Source organism: Xyrauchen texanus, chromosome 29, assembly GCF_025860055.1.
Source record: "Xyrauchen texanus isolate HMW12.3.18 chromosome 29, RBS_HiC_50CHRs, whole genome shotgun sequence".
Classification (NCBI taxonomy): Eukaryota; Metazoa; Chordata; class Actinopteri; order Cypriniformes; family Catostomidae; genus Xyrauchen; species Xyrauchen texanus.
This window is the reverse complement of record NC_068304.1, coordinates 18,663,884-18,690,426: the sequence shown is the minus strand read 5'-3', so window position 1 is coordinate 18,690,426 and position 26,543 is coordinate 18,663,884. Positions and strand designations below refer to the sequence as shown.

The window sequence follows — 26,543 nt, the reverse complement described above, 5'->3', positions numbered from 1 at the left end:
GCTTCTTTGCTGCCCTTCTTGACACTAGGCCATTGCCCAAAAGTCTTCGCCTCACAGTTCGTGCAGCCTGCTGCCAATATTGAGCAAGCTCTGCACTGGTGGTGACACAATTCCGTAGCTGACTCCTCAGGAGGAGACGGTCCTGGTGCTTGCTGGACATTCTGGGACGTCCTGAAGCCTTCTTCACTGCAGTTGAACCTCTCTCCTTGAAGTTCTTGATGATCTGGTAAATGGTTCTTTCAGGTGCAATATTCTTTGCAGCAATTTCCTTGCATGTGAGGCCATTTTGATGCAAAGCGATGATGGCTGCATGTCTTTCTTTTGAGGTGACCATTGCAAACAAGAACACAATGATTGGAAGCACCTTCTAGACAGATTTCACCTGACTAGTATTCGTTTACACTTTCCCAAGTGCTGCTGATATTAGTGAAATTATGTTAGCTGGTCATTTTGTACCAGGGCCAATAAAACTGTGAAATTTTGGTTTTTGTGATAAAGTAAAATTTTTTTGGCCAATGAAGCTTTTTGCAATTATTTAAAATGTTACTGCCAATACTTTTGGCCACGGCAGTGCAGTCGTCAACCTTCGTGCGCAATACATATGGAAGATGATCAATGTTCGTTTGTGAGGATGTCAATCTATGACGTACAGATGTTAAGGATGCTTTCACACTCCACACTTATTTTGATCCTAGAATGGAGGGGACTTCATAGAAATGCACATAACGAGACAAGAAAACAAGTAACATTTGTATTTTTTTTATTATAAACAATATACACATTAGAGACAGAAAAACACCTCTCTCATTGTTTTTCAGGTATGTTCCAACAGGAAATTCAGGGCACTTGGGGAAAAATATAACGCAGACCACAGAGCTAACCATTAACATACATTTACATAGTCAGCACAACAGTAACAACATAATTTGAAATGCAAATACCAGACCAAATCAAACTGGATCCAGCACATTCCTGATATGACATGCACTCATAAACAACAACACACACAGACATCAAATAAATAACTGCCTGGAAATCTGATGATCCCTTTAAACCAGCATATATTTAGCATGGGATTTATCAAAACACTCTGTATTTACAAACCAAATATATTAATATTTTCTCTCCTCACATAGAGTACAAATAAATCAAAACAAGCTCTTGAATGCCCTACTTGGTGGTTGACATTCACCTCCACTGATCTACAGTCAAAGAAGAGGGTTCTGATTGCCATCTATTGGATTGAAATATAATTGCACAACAGCATACGTTAATGGTAAACAATGCACATGCATTCACAACAGACAACAACAAAACAGCTCTGCTTAGAGAGCCACATGGTACTTTTCAATAACTGACTCTTAATACAAAACTTCAAGCATTATGCAAACACAAACACATCTACATATGAGCACTATGCCAGTAACAGCTTGTCTTGTGGAGATGCAAATGAGGATAAGAGCATGCTGACATCGTTTTTTTTGCACTAAAATGGACCAGGGAATATCACTGCTTATTAATTGACCAAAGGCACTTTGAACGGAAGGGAATAGACAAGTCCTTTTCCTCATGTATTAGGCTTTCAAAAACACTATTTATATTGAATCTATCCATACTGGAAGAACACAAAACAAGCAAGGTGCGAAAGCTAAGAGCATATGACAGGAACAGGCCTAGTGTAGTACTTTGCAGATCAGATGGGTTCATTGATTTGAGGGAAAAAACAAAATGGCCTTTGTCCTTTTTGTTCAGTAATGTTTAGTGTATTTGCTCAATGAACACATTAGTAATACATTTCTGAAGTTCTGTAAATGTACATTAGACTAAAAAGTAAACCAGAGAATTTTGACAGATCTAAGAGAGTATTTTAACCACCTGGGTCTGTGGGTATATGGGACCTGTTAAACAGAACCACATTGTCTATGGTATATCTATTTGAGAAAATAACAACACTAACTTGTAACATCAAGATCACGTCACACAATATAACTCCATATTATATAATATGACTGAGATACTGAATTGCAATGATGCACGAGGACTTAAGATGATACAAAGTTAAGCTATATTGCTATTCCAGTATATGTGCATATTCCGTAATATTAGAATAAACTGTAACTGAACAACAATTAAATGTCCACACGGCAGCTGTGCACTGACGAATCATGGATTGTGACTGATCTATGTCACCAGTTTGTGTATCATACATTTCTAAACTGTTTGGTAGTAGGGTGATAAAAGAGGTGAAGCCGTGTTGGCATTTGAGGAATACTGATCATTAGAGACTGAATGGTGAAAGTTGAATTGATGTGGGTGGTAGAGTTTGGATTGTATCTGTCTTTGATGTTCTGTTCACTCCGCAGCCATTTGCTCAATATGATCGCACAGCAGCTTGTATTGCTCTGAATGAGAAAGATAAAATATGTAAATCATACCTACAAGGAAATAGTTACGGTACAACCTATAACTTAAGAATGTAACTATTCAATTTGGTGCAGAAAATCACAAAAAATATTTAAGAAGTATTTTATTTTTTATGGAAATGACAATTTACCTTCATTAAGATTTCCAATGACTGCCTGCTTCTTTAAAAAGTCATTGCAGAGTTTTTTGCTCAGTCCAAAAGCAACCATGTTATGGGTGAATGTCCTAGACAAACATAAACAAACATATGGTAATAAACATAAATCTGTAAACATACAGAAGCAAACGTAAACACAAACAAACATACATGAAAGGCACAAAAGAAGTTGTCTTATACCCCATTTCACATAAGCATCAATAAAAATTTTAATAGCGCAAAATAAATAAATAAATAAAAGGACATTTTAAAACATGTTAAAACATCACCTGAAACTAGACATTTATATCAGCGAATATTGTGAAACCAATGCCATGCAACTCACCCCAGCTGACCAAATGTAATGTTTTCATCAAATCTGGAGCTATCCTCTTTCTCTTCCTGGGTCATATGACACCATTTTTCTCTGAAGGTACAAAAGAAGAGGTCAAGGTTCACTCACATTGTCACCTGTTTTCTTTCAATAGGCATACGAGAAACCATCAAGAACCAAGGATAACATGATACATCATTTTTAATGTTAAAATATTTAGATTTAAAGTAGCATCTAAAAATACAAAAAAATGGTAGATTATGGTTTTAAAAGGGTGTAATAATCATACAAAGGACATGTGTGTATTCACCAAACATAATGCTCATGCATATTGCAACAACATGTCAGAATATGGTTTAGTGATTAGTCAGCTGTAGCCAAGGTTCACAATCAAACAAAACAAGAGACAAAAATGTAATAAAAAGCATAGGAGCAACACATAACCACAGCATTGATCAGTTCACAAACAGGACAAAATGCTCAGGCAAACTAAACAATGTGTGTTTTAAGTCAATGTACAAAGCATTCAGTGCAAACTGCAAGTGGGCATGAGTGTTTGGACTATCTGTGGGTGTCGGCACACAAACGTGGTGGGTTTTGTGTGTTAATGAAGTAGAGCAAAGCTGTTTCATTTCGCTAAGATGTTTTGAGAAGCACGTTTGTTTTCAGAGCAAAGTCTAAATTCAGTTCCTACAATTGCAGTTTGGCGATTCCACCAGCAGGTAGAAATAAAGTTCATATTAAAATTTTGAAAATATAGTGGAACATTAAATTATGTCCCTGACAATCACTGTTTACCCGTTTTAGGAAACAAAAATTTATAAGATTAGAGTAAAAATTTCTAGAGGACATAGGTAATTTTTCAATTATAATTATGTTTTTATTTATAATTGTATCAATGATCTTATTTGATGTTTTTATTTATAATTGTATCAATGATCTTATTTGATGTTTTTATTTATAATTGTATCAATGATCTAATTTGATGTTTTTATTTATAATTGTATCAATGATCTAATTTGATGTTTTTATTTATAATTGTATCAATGATCTTATTTGATGTTTTTATTTATAATTGTATCAATGATCTTATTTGATGTTTTTATTTATAATTGTATCAATGATCTTATTTGATGTTTTTATTTATAATTGTATCAATGATCTTATTTGATGTTTTTATTTATAATTGTATCAATGATCTTATTTGATGTTTTTATTTATAATTGTATCAATGATCTTATTTGATGTTTTTATTTATAATTGTATCAATGATCTTATTTGATGTTTTTATTTATAATTGTATCAATGATCTTATTTGATGTTTTTATTTATAATTGTATCAATGATCTTATTTGATGTTTTTATTTATAATTGTATCAATGATCTTATTTGATGTTTTTATTTATAATTGTATCAATGATCTTATTTGATGTTTTTATTTATAATTGTATCAATGAACTTATTTGATGTTTTTATTTATAATTGTATCAATGAACTAATTTGATGTTTTTATTTATAATTGTATTAATGATCTAATTTGATGTTTTTATTTATAATTGTATCAATGATCTAATTTGATGTTTTTATTTATAATTGTATTAATGATCTTATTTGATGTTTTTATTTATAATTGTATCAATGATCTTATTTGATGTTTTTATTTATAATTGTATCAATGATCTTATTTTATGTTTTATTTATAATTGTATCAATGATCTTATTTGATGTTTTTATTTATAATTGTATCAATGATCTTATTTGATGTTTTTATTTATAATTGTATCAATGATCTTATTTGATGTTTTTATTTATAATTGTATCAATGATCTTATTTGATGTTTTTATTTATAATTGTATCAATGATCTTATTTGATGTTTTTATTTATAATTGTATCAATGATCTTATTTTAGGTTTTATTTATAATTGTATCAATGATCTTATTTGATGTTTTTATTTATAATTGTATCAATGATCTTATTTGATGTTTTTATTTATAATTGTATCAATGATCTAATTTGATGTTTTTATTTATAATTGTATTAATGATCTTATTTGATGTTTTTATTTATAGTTGTATTAATGATCTAATTTGTATTCATATTCTTTCACCAGTTGTCTTAAATCACTGCAAAAGTGGCCAGTGGAAGAAGTTGGAGAGGGTAAAATGTTTGGATTTGTGGAGGTTATTATATTTTTTATATATATATATTTTTTACCACTCTGTCATCTTAATTACATTTTAATAAATATTTTTGGATTTAAGTTTTTCGTATTTCAATAAATGACTAAAATGTTTAAAGCAAAAAAAAAAAAAAAAAAAGAATAAAACGATCCTTCGATCCCCAACCTAACTTGGAAGGCTGATACATTCACTGTTAATACTAGCCATGATTTCTGTCACTTCATCAATATGATTAATAATACTTACATTCTCTATAGTTTAACAGAGCCTACAACCAAAACCTGACGAGAACTACATTTTCCATGAATAACAAGGATGCAGTTAATGCACAAAAGATCTCAAGCCCATATTTCGATTCTTCTAATTAATTGCATACAGAATTAATTTACACTACTAACTTCATATGAATGTGCAGTCTTTGTTTATATTGTTAGTGCTTGAGGGAATGGACAATATAATAGGATACAGATGGTAAAGAAGAACCTCAGAATTAAATTGCACTTGACACAGTCCATTAGTGCTCTGCGCACACTGATTCCAAACCCACTTGTGCCTAGACTTAGCGTATGCTTGCAAAAAAAATACCAAAACTTCATGGTCATCATGCCCTTTCACTTAGCGCTTATGATTTATCAAAGTGCTGCACTTAGCACTCTTAAAACAGGGCCCCACATGTCATACACTCAATAAATAAATGTTACAATATTCATCTATTTTAAAACAGTCCATACTAAGACTTTCATGATATTTCACTTTATTTAGATTTTACATATTTAATTGCGATATTTATAGAATAGAGGAAAGATCCATGCTTCAGAACTTACATTTTTCATCTGAAAAGTGCTTGCTAGAGACAGCAACGTAAGGGCTGCTAAAATCATGAAAAGGATTTTTAGTGAAGAAATTGTGTGTGATGCTTGTCCATGCAAAACTCCCGGCCACGATGCTAGAATGATGTGGGTGGTTGCCAGGTCATTGCTATGGGGTTCATTAGGTGACAACTAAATATAATGTTTCCATCTAATTGCCCCATTTAAATTTTGAGCTTGTACATACACAAGTACTTCTTATTGAACTTGCAGTCATGCATGATGTGTAGGCTTGAGTAAAAAGTCCACAATGCGTTTGAGATCAGAAATTAAAATTGTGTAATGCAGACATAAAATGGACTCAGAGAATTGCACCAAAGTCAAATGTAACCAACATGAGTCAGTGCTTTTTTGGTTAAACCTTCATGACCTGAGGTTTCCTTTGCAAAGTGATGAAAATGTTATCAGAATATTACATAGCTTCCTGTCTGTATACAGCCCCAATACTGGTAATTGTGACTTTCAAGTGAAATGCATCACAACCCACAGTGTGTGAATATGAAACTCTGGCCCAATTCTGTCATGTTATAATCTCTTAACTTCCACCCCATTTATCCTGTTTTCATTCTTTACACGTTTACTCTCCATTTAGTTCCAAGTCATCTAACTTTCTCCATCTCTCCTTTTGTATATTCCTATTTCTTGCCATTACCATCCCTGTCTAGTAGTGTCAGCAGACCGAATGAAAGACAGACCTTTCATCTTTCTCTTCCTCAGCCGTCCGCCTGCGTGAGGCAGCAAGTCACAGGGAGATAAAGGGTTAAAGTCACATGTACAGAGAGACAGAAAGAGAGAGTCACAGAGAAACAGAAAGGCAATAGGGAATGATGAGCAGCGTGGAAGAGTAAAACACACAGCATAAAGCTGCAGATATTTCCACTTCAAATCCTCCGAAACACTGTCATGCGGACCAGGCACGCAGTCACACACCTCAGCTGAAATGCTTTAGCAGTTTATTGCAACATCATTAATGTCGTCATTCATCTAATCACAAACAATTTACAGTAAATGCTGAATCTCCCCCTCTGGCTCTAACAGACTCACAAACAAACAGTCTAAACAAACACACAATCTATCATGTTCATTAGGTGCAATGCAAAGCCTATTTTATTTAAAAACACAATATATTAGGAATGAGAAAAGAAGAGCTTTATAAATATAATTACAGTAAATAATTTGAAAAACGTTGCACTCGCTCACCTGGTGGTGGGAGATCTTTTATTTCTTTCACAATGGACGGCATCAAAAAATGCAGCGTTCCAAAACCTCAAAGTGTGCCTTTAGAAAGAGATAAAACAGATATGATCAGACCACAGAACTGCTTCAGAGATTTCTAGCTTTAATATGCAGACAAACCTGGTACATTAAACCCTCATGCCCGCTTTTCTGTTTTAAAGACCATAAATAATGTTTTTTGCATTGTGTCATTATTTTCATGACAATTAATCACCTCCTTCCATTCTCATCACCATAATAAAATAAAACGTCGCATTACCGTAATGCCAAACAAACAAACAAACATACATGCATACATACACTGTATAACATTTAAATTATACATTATTTATACATAATTGTATTGTTATTAAAGGTATAGTGGTTGCTTGGTTTGAGGACTGAATGTGGTATGGAGCATTTTTTAAGATCTGTAGGGAGCGCTTCTTTAGCAGCAGAATATGCTTGTTCATTTCCTGGGATCCCACAATGGCCAGGTACCCAGCAAATGTATATATTAAAATTCTGAGCCTCAAGAGCAAACAGTTTGAATAAAACCTTTACAAGAGCTGGATGGTCATTTTTAGTGATGTGAGAGCTTGAAGACATGATTTTGAATCTGTTATTATTAAGAAATGTCTCTGTTGTGTGGTCTTAATGTAATCCAGAGCTAAGATGATAGCATTGGCCTCTGCTGTAAAAATTGAGATTTGACTGGAGATCCTTATGGTACTTTTTTGGCGATTGCATGCAAAAGCACCTGACACATGTTCTCCAGACTTTGATCCATCTGTATATATAAGAGTGTGTGATGGAAAAATCTCTCTGGTAAATAGTTGTTCCAGATGTTAATTCGGATAAGTTTAGGATTTTTTTGTTTCTTGTTATATCCAGGATTATTTGTATTTTTTTGAGGTACCAGGGAGGAATATTGCAATAGCGTGTCTGTTCCAGTAGACTTAAATCAGCTTTTAGGTTCTACAGCAAAAAGTTCTTAAAGGGAAAGTTCACCCAAAAATGAAAATTCTCTTATGAGCAATATGAATATGAGGGATGAGAAACAGAACAATATTTAAATATTCACTTTTTTTTATTTGAAAGTCACATGTTGTGCCTGTTTAGTTTCACGGTCACATCTGAATGTGAAAGTTAAAGTGGAGATTTAGCGTAAAAAAGACTTAAATTTTGTTCCGTTTCTCACCCACACCTATATCGCTTTTGAAGAAATGGATTTAAACACTGGGGTCTTATGGATTATTGTTATGTTTCCTTTATGTGATATTTGTAGCAACAAAGGTCTGATCACCATTCACTTGCATTGTATGGACCTACAAATCTTAAATATTCTTTTAAAAATCTTTGTTTGTGTTCTGCGGAAAAGAGAAAGTCATACACATCTGGGATGGCATGAGGGCAAGTAAATGATGAGGTGAAATATGACCTAAACATTTCTTTGAGAGATTCACCTAGTTATACATTTGAAACAGTGTGACTTTTGTAAACATTTTGTAAAAATGTATTAATGTTGCTACCAGCATTCATCTAACCTGAGGGACAAGATCAAATCATTTCCATCGCAATTGACAGTGAGTCACAAATGCTGTCCATAGAAATTAAGTTGTAAATAACATGAAATACTTGGATAAATATGGATTACTTAATGGAAATGAATACATGTGTAACAACTTACGCCGTTCCTTTTTTGACAACCTACCAAATAGGCTGCTGTTTGAGGTGTGTGTACAGGTAAATCTTCTCTTCTTCCTTCCTCTCTGGGGAAACTGGGGCAGAAACTACAGTGTACACAAGCAGAGACAAGCACAGTTAACAACTTATTTCTTTCACACACTTGTAAACATTATTGCACTTCTAAAGTAATTTTTTTTTTACACCCGACACAATCATTGTGAAGCAACCTAGGCTTAAGTATCTTGCTCAAGGGCACAAGTGTGGTAGCACATGAACCCACAACCTTAGGGTTACCAGCCCATTTTCTTAACCACTAAGCCACACCTCCACTATACACAATATAACTTTGATTAAGACATTTAGACTGGTATTACACATGATGAGAGGCTACAACAGGTGAGAACGGAGAACCTAAGCAGACTTTAGATTTTGTCCAAAAGAACATGTACAAATAGAATCAGTAAAATCAAAAAGGCATTAGTAAATTAAACTAATGGAATAAACTACCGGGAGTTTTGGTCTTCTGCACAGCTGCTCTCTCTGTGTCCCTGGGGTGAACGTGATGAGAACAAGATGATTTAGTAAGGAACAGTGCCTTCATAAATAAGACAAAATGATTAGGACAGAGATGATGAATGATGCTTACTCATTCTTTTGGCCCATGGGTCCTCTCAGTTTGCTTTCAAGACCCCCAAAGAACCCTTTAACATCGGTCTTAGTTGAGGTGTTTTTGAGCAGCCGCTCTGCGATATCCTTCTTCCCAGAGAGCCAGACCTTTCCACTGCGCAGGAATGAGTCAATCCCCCCACTGGGCCTCTCCAGCAGCTCTGTGGGAGACAGCTGGGATTTACCTGTCACACACACATATTTTAATGAGAAATTGAAAATAGAATTAATTACAAAGTCATACTGGGCATACAAACACTGTACATTAGGAGTGTCAATCTTTAGGTTGCTAAAGAGAAAGGAGTCACAAACTGATTCCAAAACTGATTTAAGTTGTCTTGATGCCATCGTGTCCAAAAATTTCACAATAAAGCCTAACTAAAATGTTTAAGATGACCAACTCACATAAATAATTCTGTGTGAATTAAATGCTGTATCAAAGTGGCTTTAAATTGTGGAATTGCCAATAAGCACTTGTTTTGTTTTCAAGGTTTTAAATGTTTGATATATCACGTTTTTGTGGATCGATACAGAGTCAGTTGAGAAAGAATCACGATGATTGGTGGATACATTTTTCCCCCATTCCTAGAATATACACCAGGTCACTGTGCTGACACAATCAAACTTCCCTTGAAAGCATACTGAAAATGCAATTGCCTAATTGGCTGTTATAGAAACACCAAGAGGCAGCAAACCCTGCAAGTTACATCTGAGTCATCATTTGTAACAGGAACTGGGAGGAGGTCAGGACATTTATTCATCAGATTATTAAATTGTACACAATATCACAACATGCCTGCTTAACATTGCAGACAGTCTTACCCATGTAGTAATATGTGAAGCACATAGTCATGAGATGTTTGGCGGGGCTATAATCATCCATCTGGTAACATCTGTCAATAAATTAAATCTGGGTCACATGCGAGCATAAAAACAGCATTAAACCTGACTCTCCAGGAAGTCTACAGAAAATTGTTGGAGCAGCTCTCAGTCAGACTGTTTGGAGTAGCTTCCAAGTAACATCAAATATAAACACCAGATATGTCATCGTTGATGTACTTACTCAAACAAGACAACAGCAAAGGACTGCACCAGCCTGTAGAATGTCTGTTCGCTCACACATTTGGAGTGACAGCGCTGCAAACACAATGCACTGTTATCATCGCAACTGTGTGTATATTAACATATATATGTTATTATACAGGAAGTCTTTTAATCTTTGGACAAACTGAATGATCTGGTACAGTATACACAGTAGTCTATTTGAACTGTTTAAAATGTGCTTGATGTCTATTAGGTTGGTTATTGCTTTTTTACCTGTGCACTGACATATTTGGCAAACCAGTCCCTGCCCTTCCCGTTCTCTCCAGTGCACAACCCTCCAAAGTGAGCCTTCTCCTCCTGATCAAAGTCCTCTCTGTGTGTGTGTGTGTGTGAGAGAGAGAGAGAGAGAGAGAGAGAGAGAGAGAAACAAGAAGTAGTGTCAGGGAGACAGGGAGAGAAAAGGAGAGAGCTAAAAAAGCAACAAACGTTTAAGATCACACTACCCCCCACACATTAATTCACTTTTGAATTGAATTTGAATTCAGTGGTAAATTTAATTTAAAAGATAGTTCATCCAAAAATGAAAATGAGAACCTAAAGTTGCTTAAAACTGTCTTTAGTTGGACAGAAAATGAGATATTTTCCAAAATGTTCATGTTGTTTGTGTCCATACAATTAAAGTAGACAGTGACATTCAAATTCGAAAAAGGACAAAAATAAAAAAGTACCAAAAAAGTAGTCCAAATGACTCGTGTGCTATTTTCAAGATTCATGATTGCTTTGTGGGAGGAACAAACGTAAATTTAAAAGTTGTTATTCATGTCAATGACATCAAATGTCATTGGTTCGCAAGTACGTATCTCATGACCTATAGAGACATGCCAGGTTTGAATATGCACAAGCGATTTGAGATCTAAAGGGAGCTGTGGCAAAAGAGAAGGTTTTCAGTCTTGGTCTGTTCCTCACACAAGGTTATTGTAGAGCTTCAGAAGATTTGGAATATAGTGCATGAGTAAAATGGACTACTTATACGGTGCATTTATGGAGCCGTTTTATCCTTTTTGGTGCATGACAACCTCTTGTCACCACTGGTCGTTGTGTTGGAAACATGCAGCAAAATCTCCTTTTGTTTGTGTGGATGAACTATTCACTTTAGCTGTAGTTTGTAGTGCACATTACCTTTCATGGAAGAGCCTGTGCACATAGGTTTTCATGAATGCTCGAATTTCTGTCTCCTCTGCGTCCTCTGCACTGTGACTAGAGCAGGATGAGGAACGCCGTGTGCTTGAGACACGCGATGGGGATTCTGTGCCCTCGTTCTCACTGTCGGCAGATTCGGTAGCGTCACTGACATTTCCTTCATCTTCTCCGTGGTTGGTGTGTGTGGGGACCATAGGCTCTGGTAGAAGGGGCTCCATGGTGGTGCCACTCATAGGCTCAGGAACGAGAGGCTCAGCTGAGAAAAAGTCAGCCCCAGGACCAACATAAGAGGGCGCTGTGCCTTCTGAGGGTGAGTCAAAGTCTATGAGGTTGCTTACCACAGCACCCTCCATGATGTGTTATGGGGGTATTACAGTCACTAAGATGAGCTATGGTGATGTCAGTACAAAAACCCACAGAGGGTACCCAAGTTTCTACAGTAGCTCCAGAATCTCTTCACAGTAACTGGACCTGAAATGAAAAGGTTTTCTTTGAAAAAGGAAATAATAATAATAATTTAAAGAGGTCACAACATGTCCCTTTTTATTAATTGAATATGTTTCTTGAGATTAATTTATGATTTTAGTAGTGCTGTCAGTCAATTCAAATGTTTAATCATGATTAATTGCATATTGTTTCACGATTTTTCACGATTAATCATATTAATGTTTTTCAAACAAAGCATTCCACAGTATAAAGATAGAAATTCACTAAAATAACACCAACTCAAGTAACATTAAATGGTTTGTTTACCTAAAAATTTAAATTATCTCTTCACTTACCCTCATGATATCCCAGGTGTGAATGACTTTCCTTCTTCACCAGAACCAGAAAAATATCTTAGGTCTTTAAAAAGGAAGGAGATGGTGATCCGACTTGAGAATCTCCAAAAAGACAGACAGCATAAACATCATCCATATGACTCCAGGCTAAATTAATGTCTTCTAAAGAGTCACGATCACTTTTGGTGTGAAAAAGATCAATATTTAAGTACTGTTTAACTCTAAATAATCGCTTCCGCTCAGCAGCGGTATGTGCGTGCCATAATTGCATTGGTGTGTGAGACACGCAAGAACTGACACATGTGCGACACACCTGGAAGTACAGCGCGGCTTACAACAGAGTAGAAGGAACGCTGCACACAAGCTTAATTGGTTTTGGTTTAGATCTGTAATTGTATCTGTTTCTTTACTCACAATGGTGCATTTGTGTGCCTGGATGTCACAACCGAGAGAAGAACATGAGATTAAGTCTGTAACATGCCCAAGCGAATGCGTCACAAGAGCACCAAAAGCGATCATATCACTTTTGAAGAAATTAATTTAAACCACTGGAGTCGTATGGATGACGTTTATGCTGATTAGCAGTTCTTTTTGGAGCTTCAAATGTCGAATTACCATCAACTTGTATTTTGAAGACCTATTGAGCGGAGATATTTTTCTAATTTCGAAGCAAGAAATTCATATATTCTTTGGATATAATGAGGGTGAGTAAATTACGAGATCATTTTTATTTTTGGGTGAATATGGTTGGCTATCCCTTTTAATGTTTCCCAAAGTTTAAGTGGAAGGTTGACTAATTAAAAGAACTTGTCCCCATGGGTTGTGTATTCATTGCAATGGGCATTAAATCTCTTAAATGCTAATCCTCCACAATATTAATCGGCTGGCAGACTGTGGCAATCTGCTTTGTTACAGTAATCGTGAAGCTGCATTCACAATTTGCATCACGGCATCACCAGCGTCAAGTGTCACTATGAACTCCACATGAAATGCGCTTGCAGACAACGTCTTACTCTGCATTTTAGCGATAGAAAAAATTTAACGTGAATCTGTGGTCATTAAATAGCAACTTACAGGAGCTGAAAAGTCCCATCTGGGCTTGTTTTGTACAACAAACAGCACTAAGAGGCCTTTTCTCCATCACTTGATCAATGACAAGGAATCGCTGTATTGTGTGTGTGTGTTGTAGTGTGTTGTAGTGTGTATGTCAGTGTAATGACTCCAGGCGGATGCCTCGCTAAATTTCCACCCTACTCCAACAAGTGGTTAGAACTCACATGAAGCTGGATAAAATACCAGAATCCAATGTGAACCAACATTTTTTTTTTTTTTAATTTTGATCAATACAAATTAATGTGTTAACCATTTTAAATTAAATCGCATGCATTAACGTTTCAACTTTGACAGCTCTAATAGATATTTTAATAGATATACAGTATCTATGGATATTTGTTTTTTGCACAAAAAAATTTCATATATTTGTAAAACATGATAATTTTCCACCCTCATTCTGTTATGATCCCGTGTTGTCCGTCCCGTGTTTTCTGTTTTCACTTATCACGTCCCGTGTCACGATCCCTTGTTGTCTGTACAGTGTTTTCTGTTTCACTCATCACCGCCCTCTCCGTGTTATTGTCCGCACCGGTTTGTTATTTTGTTATCACCATGTCCGTCTATTTAAACCCGCTTGTTCCCCCTTTCCTCTGTCTTTCGTTGACGCTTGTATGTTGAGATTACGTTACATGTTCGCTATAACCTCTCTCCCTGTTGTTCACAGTTTATTTTCGCTGTCTGCGTGTTCTTCCGAGGATCTCCCTGCTGTTCGTGTTCCCCGCTGTTAACCCGTTCGTGGATCTCCCTGCCCTCCGTGTATGTTTCATTACCCACACCCCGTCTGTATGTCATCTAGTCTTTAGTTTCTTTTACCCATCGTGGTCCTTTTATTTTGCTCCTGTTTTGTACTGTTATTAGTTGTTTGTCAATAAAGAAACCGCATTTGGATCCACACTCCCGTCTGCCTTCTCCTACTTCCACAAGTCATAACACATTCTGACCCTCTGTCAGAAACACTGTTTCGTTACTGCTTCTCCTTTAAGACTTGACAGTAAACGCCCACTGTTATGATTGGCTCTCTGCTCTTGACTGACCTGCTCTCTCTCCTTGCCATCTCACTGCTCACCACTACTGGCAGACTACTGGGTGGAGATACGGAAGTGATAAAGTAAATTAGGCTTAGATGTGTTGTGGAGGCGGTCAAATGTAAATATATACCACAATGAGAATCTCCAGACATCTTTTAAAGCCAGAATGATGCTCCGATCAGCATTTTTGGGGCCGATCACCGATTACCGATCACCAAAATCATGATCTGCCGATTGCCGATCACAGAATGGCAGGGGAATGGGAATCTTTTATCAGTAGAAATATGCTAGAGTCAAGAAAATCTTAAAGAACCACCAATGTTTATTTGATTGTAGTTAGAAAACAAGATAACATAAGGCTACTGTATGCCATCTTTTCCAAATAAGGCAGAGTAACATTTTTCAAAACAAAGAGGGGTCAGGCAGACTACAATGGATGTAGCTGAGGAACTAACTACATCAGATCCAAAAAATAAAATAATGTATAGCTAGATTAGCTACTGTAAGCCAATGCCATCCTTCATAAATAACAAGGCAGAGAAACAAAAGGAGGCCAAGCAGATAGTTACCAACCCACATGAACTTGGGATAGGATGAGGTCACATTTAGGCCCAGGCTACTTGTAAAATGTAGTGTTTTTTAATGTAATAAAATTAAACAATTGGCCACAAAATGTTTCAAACAAAAACTTGCTTGGCCTCACAAAGGACAAAATCATTCAGGTCTCAATCATAAACTAAAGGCAAGTTTCTCTTGATGACTATGAGCATCTCTGCATTTTTTCATGCTTTCTGCATGTTTTTGGCGTTGTCGGTTAGAATTGTGAGGATTTTCTCTTTTTGGATCCCCCATGACTGAAACATGCCGCTAAATGCGTTCACCAAAGCCTCCGCAGAATGTGACCCCGTGAAATCCTGACAGTGTAGCACAATGTTGTGTCTTTTGAAGTTTGAGTCAATAAAGTGCGCTGTTAAGCTTAGCAGGGACATTGGACAGGCGTCTGCACTCCATATATCGCTTGTGAAGCTAATATGTACGCTATCATTCAGAAGCTTGTCAATGTGTGTGTGTGCACGGATTTGTACAACGCGGGGAGACACACATCAGGTAGATATTTCCTGCCTGGGGGGTCGTATCGTGGATCAAGTCAGGTTAGCAGGCGACGGAACCCTTTATCCTCCACAACGGATAGAGGTTGTTCGTCGAGGCAAATTAATTCCATGATACTGGACGTGATGTCTTTCCATCTCTTACTATCCCGGCTGTATGGTTCACGTCGTTTAAAGGCATCACTCACAGTCGGCTGATTGAGGGATGGGGATGTTTGCGTCGGCTGGTTTAGTCTCTCATACTCTGCATATTCAGCTGTTGTATGGCGTGTTCGAAGATGCCTAATCATGTTGGTTGTATTAAAATGCCGTTGGTGTATTCCACCTCGAGGGATTTCAGCACGACATGTATTGCATATGGCTAATTTTATGTCTTTGTCTGACACTTTGAAAAACCTCCAGACGGGAGAAGGAGAAGTCATTTTGCTGCTGTCTAGCCAGCTCTGCTCTGCTATTGTGTTCCCGCGCGCGCCACATGCAGAAAAGTTGCGCGAGTTATTTACATCACGTGATCGGCTTTTTTGATCGGCGCTTTTGGGGGTTGCCGATTGAGCTATTTAAAGCCAATATCGGCCGATCATGATCGGCGGCCGATCAATCGGAGCATCACTAGCAATTAAGTGTAATGCAATGCAATAGTGTCCTCCTCAGTCAGACCACAGCAGAGAAAAATGTACTGAGAATAATTTGAATCACTTGTGAATCAATAAAAGCCCTCACGCAAACCCAAAATATCAAAACCCTCACACTGAATATGATGCATGGTAATCCTAATTGATTTGGTAACATTAATACAGCAAAATGTAACCTTATGAAGACTGATGAAGTATTTCATTCTGCCCCTGAGAAAACACCATCTGCTTCTTATACAAATCACTAATGTTTTAGCCCAATGACACGTTTCCTTCTCATACTAAGAGGCAGTGGGCCTTGCAAGCATTTCTACTATGACTTGAATTGCAGCTTTGGGAAGTCAAATTGAAAAAAGAAAAGCCTATATAAATTCTGCAAGTAATCATTAAAGTTATACCTGCATTGTAACAACTCTTACTCAGAAAAGCCCTGAAACTAGGCATGTTACATCAAAACCCTGACAAATGCATAAGGATGGATAGGACAGTTATGTAATGCAGTGTTGGAAGAGCGTGACTTGGCTGGCGCACGCGCACGCGCACGCACGCACGCACGCACGCACGCACGCACACACACACACACACTCTCTCTCTAGGCTGGACTCTGTGAAAAATTATGCCTGCTTCTTTGCGTACTAATGAGAGGCACAATAAGGGGAAACATTTATTTATTGTGTTATTGATTATCCAGTTTCAAAATTCTAATAGAAAAAAGGAAGATTACAGTAACTATGAAGTGCTAAAATCAATATCACTCATATACTCATTACTCAATATAATTTTGTGTCAACCCAATCAGAGATCCCTGGCTAAAAATTTAATTTGTGATAAATACATTAATGAAGATGAAAGCCAAAATATGAAATGCCATTAATCATTATTAACTGATTACTCCATTATTTCATGAGGGGGCTTGATATAGGTAGGTTTTGCACTAACTGAGTGTTGCTTATTTTTAATAATAGTGTATTTTTGGATATTGTTGTTTTTATGTGAATAAAAAAAAAGGAACATTTAAACTAACATTATACTTCAGAACTTTGTTTTGTTAGACAAGTAAAACAATTAGACGTGATCTACATTTGGATTTTGACCATTAAAATGTGTTACGTTTGCTATAAAGCATATTTATGCATGAAGCCACATTGGGAGCCCACATCTCTGGGATTTAACCATATAGATTTACATTTGAACAAAATCAGAAATAAATATAAATTGTTTATTAGGCTATTGATTTATTGTTTATTTATCTATTGACAATTGAAAGATTTTGAAACTGACTTATTAACAAAACAAAAAATAAGCAAATAAGGGGCAGTTCATCGGCCTGGCAGATACATATTTGGTCTATCACCAGCACATCACCAGCATACACAGCTCAGTTTAACACATTTTACCATGTTTAAATTTATGTGGTAGAATTACAAAGATTTCCCCCAAAATCAGCACAAAAAACATGAAAAAGTCTACGGATTCTGTCTGGGCCTACTAATAACTCAATACCACCTTTGGGATCCCATCTAGAAGATACCAATCTCTAACACATAACTGCCTCTCAAAGAACACAGCCCCTTGTGTTGTGTAAATCTCAGCATTCAGCAGAGAGAATGCCAAAGCTGCAATATTCCTGCTTCCATGAGCAGAAGCAGGACCCCCCTCCTCCTACTGTATTCCATCCATCCATCAAATGCCCCCTCACTGTGAGCCTCAGGCCCAGCAGAGAGGATCTGCTGTCAGAATGACACATGAGAGCAAGATTGAGTGAGTCCACTGGTTTAAGAAAGTAAGAATGGTTAGGGTTACAGACTGCTGTAAATTCAGTGTCAGCAGTGCAGAGAGAAAAACAATTAAACGTGTGATAAATGTCTCAGGAAGGCAGATGGTAGGTCGGCTCGTGTGCAAGGTCAAGCTGGACGAAAGGGGATCTAAACATGTAAAACAAGTGAGTTAGAACCCTTTTTTCCACTGTAATTCCAAGCAATGTCTGTACTACAGAGACTGCATCAAATTCTAGTGTAAAACCAAATAGTTCTGATGCTAAATTCTGATTGGACAAGCCGTGTTTGTAGTGGTTTTACTGTACCAGTGACCGCACATTTTATACTGATATGCCCACAGCCCAGTTGCTGTGTTGCTGTGTTGCTTTGCAATCACAAACTTCTACAGTTAGGATAATGAACTGTATTGCCAATTATTATTAATAATAAATTTAACCGTTTACTGAACATTGGTGACTTTTAACATTTTGTTTTTGCCACCTAAGCCACGCAAATCTGTTTTTTGCACAGCCTCTCATGACTTACTGCTTTAAAAAAAAAAATTCAGATCAGTTCTGAAGATAGATCACAAATATATCAGCTGTGAAAGGTTATTGCACTCTGAATGTGAAACCAAGGGCACAAAGAGTTTAATTTACTGCTGCTTCCTGTGCATTGTTACGCAGCATTCCATCCCTTTTCCTCCAGGGAAACCATTCGTATTTCTCACAACATCAGACACTGTGAATTTAAAGGAATAGTTCAACCAAAATGGCAAATACTCTCATCATTTACTCACCCTCATGCCATCCTAGATGTGTATGACTTTCTTTCTTCTGCAAGAAAATCTCAGTTCTGTAGGTTCATTAACTACAAAAAGAAAAAAGCATATGAAGGCATCTTAAAAGTAATCCATACGACTCAATGTTTTTAATCCATGTCTTCTGAAGCGATATGATAGGTGTGTGTATTCATGCACTTTACTAAAAGTTTTTTATACATTTATACCAGCCCCAACCAGTAGATGACGATATGCAAAGAATGTGAATCATATTCTGCTTCTTTCGGTAGCTCCCTTAAGGGATCACCACAGTGGGCCATCTGTGATCGAAGAATGTGAATCACCAAAAAACTAAATAAGAATGTGTAAGTGAAAGTCAAGATTTATCGTATAAAATTACCTAAATATAGATTTGTTTCTCACTCACACCTGTGTAATCAGATATTAGAGGTGGGGGGGAACATCGATATGTTATAATATTGCATATTTTTCCTCACAATATTGTACTGATATTCACATGCCAAAAATTATATTGTAAAAAAAAAAAAAAAAAAAAAAATAATAATAATAATAATAATAATAATTGTACAACAGTCCCTTATTTGGTGCAGTTATTATGCTTTACCACTGAAACAGAACGGAGCTCCTATGACGTCACTCACAACATGGAAAGGTTGCTGACAGCATGTACGTTTCGGAGACTATTAAAAATCTGCCTTCCTCTTTCAAATCCAGAGTTTGGTAGAATTTTGGTTTGTCAAAGATCCAGAATTTTTTTTTGTTTATGTTGCAAGTTAAAGTCCACATTACCAGAAGTGAAGTGATCGCTCTTTTGCAACACAGGGTGGCTGTGACTCAGGTGGTAGAGTGGGTTGGCCACTAATCGCAGGATTGGTGGTGTAATGCCCGGCCCACACGACTCCACGTGCAGAAGTGTCCTTGGGCAAGACACTGAACCCAAAGTTGCTTCCAATTGCAGGCTAGCGCCTTGCATGTCAGCTCTGCCGTCATTGGTGTATGAATGTGTGTGTGTGAATGGGTGAATGAGTCACAGTGTAAAGCACTTTGAATACCGTTAACGTTAAAAAGGCACTATATAAGTGCAGAAAACTTAAAAGCAGACCATTTAGGTCATTAGTGCACTTTCCAACAGTTTTCTGAAGTCCTATGAATAAGAATGAAAAACAGTGAGTAAAATATGATAAATAATCACAATATATCGTATATATATCAATATATATATTTTTTTAATGTATCGTAATTATATTGTATCGTGGACTAGATATAATATCATATCGCCATTTACTTTGTGATTCACACCCCTAGTACACATGGATTTAATAACTAGAGTCATGTGGATTACTTTAATGGTGCCTTTATTTGCTTTTTGGTTCTTCAAAGTTTTGGTAACCATTCACATGCACATGCATGCAACTACAGAGCTGAGATATTCTACAAAACATTTCTACAAATCGTTGTGTTCTGTATAAGAAAGAAAGTCATACACATCTAGGATGGCATGAAGGTGAGTAAAATATGTGAGAATTTTCATTTTGGAGTGATCTATCCCTTTAAGACTGTCATTTTGTAAAATAAAACCACACAGAGCATGATTAGCTAGCCATTGACTGAGGCACCCTATCACAAGACATAAACAAAACCTAAATGGATCAATGCTCTTAACCAGAGTGCATCAGATTCAATAAATTTCAAGTAAATTACCCTTTTATTGAGACATTCCAATAAGTCTACAGACTGAGAATTGCTGTTAACAGTGAGCTTTTCATCAAAGGCCTGCAGTTAAATAGGACTAGAAAAATGATCCTCTACTTATTTGAGAACAAGGGCACTCTTTTCTCCATCCTTTAGATTTGACAAATATGTAGCCATGTTCAATAGCCAGGATTCCAATTTTATCAGAGAAGACGACTATAATATAGCACAATTAGAAGGGAAAATATACACTTATTTTACAAGGTAATGCATATTCCCAGAATATACTGGTGTTAATGGTTCCAATTAACACTCACAATGCTGCAAGACACTTCTTTTTTTACGATTTCTTACAATAATAAAGCAAAAACATGTATACATAAAATCAACATTTAAACCCCACAACCACCCCTCCCCCTCCCAATCCCAATCCCAATCCCCAACCCTGCCTCGACCCCCAACAAACATCTCAGTGGTCACACACACACAAAATAAAAGCAAACAAACACACAAACAAAATACACACACACACACACACACACACACACACACACACACACACACACACACACACACACACACACACACACACACACATATATAAAATCATACTAAATTAAAACTATACTACTCTCTCCACGCCCCACCACGAGAGCCCTCCAAAAACGAAATAGTTGCCCATTTCCCAACAAACAAATCCAAGTTAACTTGTCTTCCAAATGACACCTCTTCAAAAGCTGCCACCCTCCCCATATCCGTGCACCACTCCTGAAATAGGGGCACACCTGCTGACCTCCAACCCCTCAAAATAATATGCCTGGCGATCATCACACTGGTCAGAACCCAATTCTCTATGTGACTATTCCCTAGATCAATGACTGCCCCATCGCCAAAAACACAGAGTCTGGGGCAAAATGAAACCAGAGTGCTCAACATGTCACACACAAAACTCTGAACCTTTAACCAGAATTCCTGGAACTCAACACCACCAAAAAACATGGACCGTGTCTCCATCTTCCAGTTGGCATTGCCAGCAGGTGGGAGTGTCTTTAAGACCAAGCCTATACAATCTAATCCAATCCAATAAAATCTATGTAAAATCTTGAACTGCATAAGGCGCACCCTTGCATCTCTACATGCAGACTTGACTTTTTTTAAATCCTATCCCACACTACCTCTTCCAATACCAAGTTTAAATCTTTCTCCCATAATCTCTTGAGAGAAGCCGAAGCTCCATCCCCCAGACTCTGAATTAGTAGGGAGTAATACACTGATGCCTCTCGACCTTTTCCAAAAGCAGTAATCACCATTCCCAGAGTATCTGCCGCTTTAGGGGGGCATATGCTACTCCCCAAACTAGTACGGAGCAGGTGACACAGCTGTAAATACTTATAAAACTGAGATCTGGGAATCCCAAAATGTTGAACTAAATTTTCCACATTTAAAGATCTCAACACTCCACTGTCATATAGGTCACAGAGCATATTAACCCCCCTCACAATCCACTCTGTCCAGCAGAAAGGGGACTTATTAATACATAATTTAGGGTTCTGCCATATGCTCGAGGCAACATTTAAATAAATGTCTGAGTTAAACACTCACTTTTGTCCATACCATGTGCAAATGTGAGATAACGGGGTGTAACTTATCTTCTCCGGTAAGTTTGATAGAAAAGCTTTGCAATGGCAATATATTGGCAAGAACTTCCTGTTCAATACAAAACCAGGGAGGGGCTCTCTCAGGTGGAAGCAACCAATGAGTCAAATGTCTGAGACCGAATGCATAATAATAAAACAAAATCTTGGATAGGCCTAGCCCACTTTTGACAATCAGCCTATGTAACTTATTGAAATGTAATCTGGGACACTTACCATTCCAAATGAAGGACTTCACTATGTTATGAAATTGCTTGAAATAAGAGAGAAGGACATCTTCAGGGAGAGATTGTAGTAGGTATTTCAATTTTGGAATACAGTTCATTTTAAGAACATTAACTTTCCCATTCATAGCTAAATGTTATGAAGCCCACATCACTAAAAAATTTTTTTATTAATGGGTCAAAATGAACCCTAACTAAATCAGACAAATTTGCTGGGCCACTAGAAGGTGCCTGGCTGAAAAGCCATTACTAAGCAGTACGCTATCAGAGCCAAATCTTCAGATTTACACCAATTGACTCTGAATCCTGAGAACTTAGAAAAGGAATGAATAATTCTGTGGAGACAAGGCATAGATCTAGAAGGGTCGGAGATGAATAATAAAGTATCATCTGCTTAAAGCAAAAGCTTATGCGGCATACCTCCCACCACCACCCTTGAAAAATCATCCTCCTTTCTTATTTGCTGCTAATGTTTCCAGGGCAAGACAGAACAACAATGGATGCCCTTGCCGGATGCCCCTATCCAGAGTAAAATAATCTTGAAATAAATCAATTTGTTTGTACCACCGCTAACGGGTGTCTATAAAGTAACTTAATCCATTCAATACAATTTTCCCAAACCCATACATTTCCAAAATCTTAAATAGATAATCCCATTCTACCATATCAAATGCCTTTTCAGCATCAAGTGAGACGGCAGCGACCGGAGTCTGATCATTTGCCACTGACCACATAATATTGATGAAACGCCTAAAGTTATCAAAAGAGCCACGGCCCCGAATAAACACCACCTGATCTATACGTATATGATATGTCATAACTTAATCGGTTAGCCAGAATTTTTGACAAAATTTTAACTTCTAGCTGGATCAGGGGAAATTGGACGGTAACTCTTACACTCGCTTGGATCTTTGTCCTTTTTTTATCCCCTTTTCTCCCCAATTTGGAATTCTCAATTCCCACTACTTAGTAGGTCCTCGTGGTGGCGCGGTTACTCACCTCAATCTGGGTGGCGGAGGACAAGTCTCAGTTGCCTCCGATTCTGAGACAGTCAATCCACGCATCTTATCACGACTGTGCATGACACCGTGGAGACTCCCAGCATGTGGAGACTCATGCTACTCTCAGCGATCCACACACAACTTACCACAAGCCCCATTGAGAGCGAGAACCCCTAATTGCGACCATGAGGAGGTTACCCCATGTGACTCTACCCTCCCTAGCAACCGGACCAATTTGGTTGCATAGGAGACCTGGCTGGACTAACTCATCACACCCTGGACTCAAACTCGCTACTCCAGGGGTGGTAGAGCTGAGCTACCAGTCCCCAAGATCTTTGTCCTTTTTAAGAATCAGACTGATACGGGCTTGTGTCATGGTTGGCGGAAGCTTTCCATTCTTTAATGATTTCATATAAACTTCTAACAAATGTGGAGCTAGTTCTGTAGCAAAAGATCTAAAAACATCAGTGGCAAAGCCATCTGGCCCCACAGCCTTGCCTGTAGGCAACGCCTTAATTACCTCACCAAGCTCCTCCTAGGTTATCTCAGAATCATGATAATTGTTTTTCTAAGTCATCAGTTTAGGCAGTTCTAAAGGTTCCACAAAATGTCTAATATCTTCATCAGTAGACAAAGGCGTGAAACTATAGAGATCAAGCTAGAATTATATAAAAACATTAATATCAATGGCAAAGCGTAAACATTTCACCACCAGCAGAGTGAATGGTAGAAAAAGACTCTTTTCAAAACAGCTCCGCTGTTTTGACCCCCAACTCAAAGTATGACTGTCTTTCCCTGAACATCCAAAACTCCACCTTCCCTGACAAAATAGTATTATATCTGTATTTCAACTGGGTAAATGATCTGAGGCCATCAGATGACATTCGGCGCATCAGCTCTGCCTTGGCACTTTTAATATTCACTTCCAACTCCACGAGTTCTTGTGCTTTGGATTTTTTGGTGAATGAGGCACACTGTATGATACGACCCCTAAGAACCAGTTGGTCTCCATATAAACATTGATTTCAGCCTTTAATATTTGTTGGAAATCAGGATTTTGCAAAATGGATACATTAAAGCACCAACTATATGATGTATTTCACCATATGTGGCAACACTTCTAAACACACCAGGGTGTGTTTTGAGGCCAAGATGTTTCCTGCAAGCCACTTCTAATTATATCTCAACAATAATTTAGTCAGGAGCCAAACCTTATAATGCAGTACCAGACAGTAAAAAGAAAAGCAAACTTTTAAGAATCTGAAAAGGAACTACAATATATTCCTTGTGCAGTTCCTGGTGAAACCATTCTGCTCTAGTTCTTTAGACCCTTTCTTCAAGTTCTGTCTAAAAAATAACACCTTGTAAAACACCAGGCTAAGCAAAAGACAACCCACAGGCCCTGCCAGAAACCTTTCCTCTATAATCTCTTCTAGCTGGACCCCAAAGAATAACTGCATATTAACTTATTTAACTTATTTGAGCTCTTATTTAATTACCCAAATTGTTAAGACTGCGTCTCTAGATGCTTGTCAGTGATTGAATTAGAGAAGAACAGACAAATATGAATCTGACAGTATCTGTGTCTCAATACTTAGAAAGCTCCATAACAAGACAGCATGTTTTAGAATCCTGAGCGCGAGATATGTCCAAAAATGCTTCTATAGATAGGCAGCTCACTAGGTTGAGGCACAACCAATGTATTCGAGTCTATTTATCAGACTATTTAACCATAATATGGTTAAAATTCTAATGGCCTTTTATCATTCATAATGTATTCATACCAGCACTCTACGGTTTACTTTACTCATGCAAAATGAAACCTTTCCTCCACCTTCCTAGTGTAAACAACAATGTGCAATCATATGTCACACAGATGACTTTGCTGCGGAAAATAAGGCGGAAAAAACACGCGTGAAATAAGTGCGTGAAATAAGTGCGCGAGTCTCGTTCATTTTGTCGTTCACTAAATGCATCATTTGGAATGGAGCTATGGTTTGCATACTTTGGATTGCATACTATACTTATAACTGGTATCCACCTGCCACGCAATGCATATCTATAATAATACATTTTTATTGACAACACATGTTCAAACGCATTTGCACTAAAGAAAGTAACGTGATGGAACTCAGGGCACATGTGTTCCTACTGTTAATGTCTGGTTTCCTAAATAAATCGTGTAAGATTGATACTTACCATGGATGTTCCAGGTACAGCTGCGTCTTTACAGCTCGCTTCGTTTTCCAGGCTGCTCTGAAGAAGTCGAAATATGCGCATGCGCTATACGATAGCTGGATTTGGATGGGGGAATCCAATGACGTAACTTAGCAAACACGTGACTACACACTGCGCATTTTTTTAGGGTTTACAACATTTTACAGTGAATAGCTGCCACTTAGTTGCTAATGGTTGCTTATGCATATTTATGAGTGTTTTTTTAAAGTGTAGAAAGAAAGCTTACATTTGTTTTATGCATTGGATCTGGCAGATTATTTGTGAATGAGATTTGAGTACTATATTTATCAAATAAAATTGTGCGTATTAACCTTTCTTTTGAAACTGAATTGTAAATATGTTATAGATAAGGAATACTTTTTGATTTGACATAGACTATATTATATATGAAATTAGACTATACATATATATATATATATATATATATATATATATATATATATATATATATATATATATATATATATATATATATATATATATATAGTTATATATATAGTCTGTAATGTTGGCTAAATGTGTATTCCTTACTGTATTTACGTGAACACACAAAAAGTGTTTACTCTCTCTCTCTCTCTCTCTCTCTCTCTCTCTCTCTCTCTCTCTCTCTCTCAAAACATCTTTCCAACACACATTCACACCAACTGTTATCCATGCATGCATGCAATATTACTGGACTCGGGGAAAAATAGATAATAATTCAAGCATAGAAGTGTGTTTGCTAAATTTATTGTACAAGCATTATGTTTA

The 26,543-nt window shown here is 37.0% G+C and overlaps 1 protein-coding gene across 3 annotated transcripts; it reads right to left on the bottom strand.

Annotated features, from left to right (window-relative positions):
• Positions 1-755: 755 nt before the first annotated feature.
• LOC127622638 (uncharacterized protein KIAA0513-like) lies at positions 756-25,820 on the bottom strand. 3 transcript variants are annotated; one of them, XM_052096652.1, is made up of 14 exons: positions 25,755-25,804; positions 18,981-19,051; positions 11,740-12,231; positions 10,834-10,933; positions 10,580-10,653; positions 10,339-10,409; positions 9,497-9,701; positions 9,358-9,398; positions 8,876-8,954; positions 7,147-7,224; positions 6,642-6,671; positions 2,907-2,987; positions 2,555-2,649; positions 756-2,402 (listed from the first exon to the last, which is right to left on the bottom strand). In XM_052096652.1, exons 3-14 carry the CDS (start codon positions 12,111-12,113, stop codon positions 2,353-2,355), a joined length of 1,278 nt encoding a protein of 425 aa, XP_051952612.1. In that variant the 5' UTR covers positions 12,114-12,231; positions 18,981-19,051; positions 25,755-25,804; the 3' UTR covers positions 756-2,352. The 3 variants fall into 3 exon arrangements, with proteins under 3 accessions (XP_051952612.1, XP_051952611.1, XP_051952613.1); XM_052096651.1 differs by lacking the exon at positions 18,981-19,051 and having other exon boundaries at positions 25,755-25,820; XM_052096653.1 differs by lacking the exons at positions 6,642-6,671; positions 18,981-19,051 and having other exon boundaries at positions 25,755-25,820.
• Between the last annotated feature and the right edge of the window lie 723 nt (positions 25,821-26,543).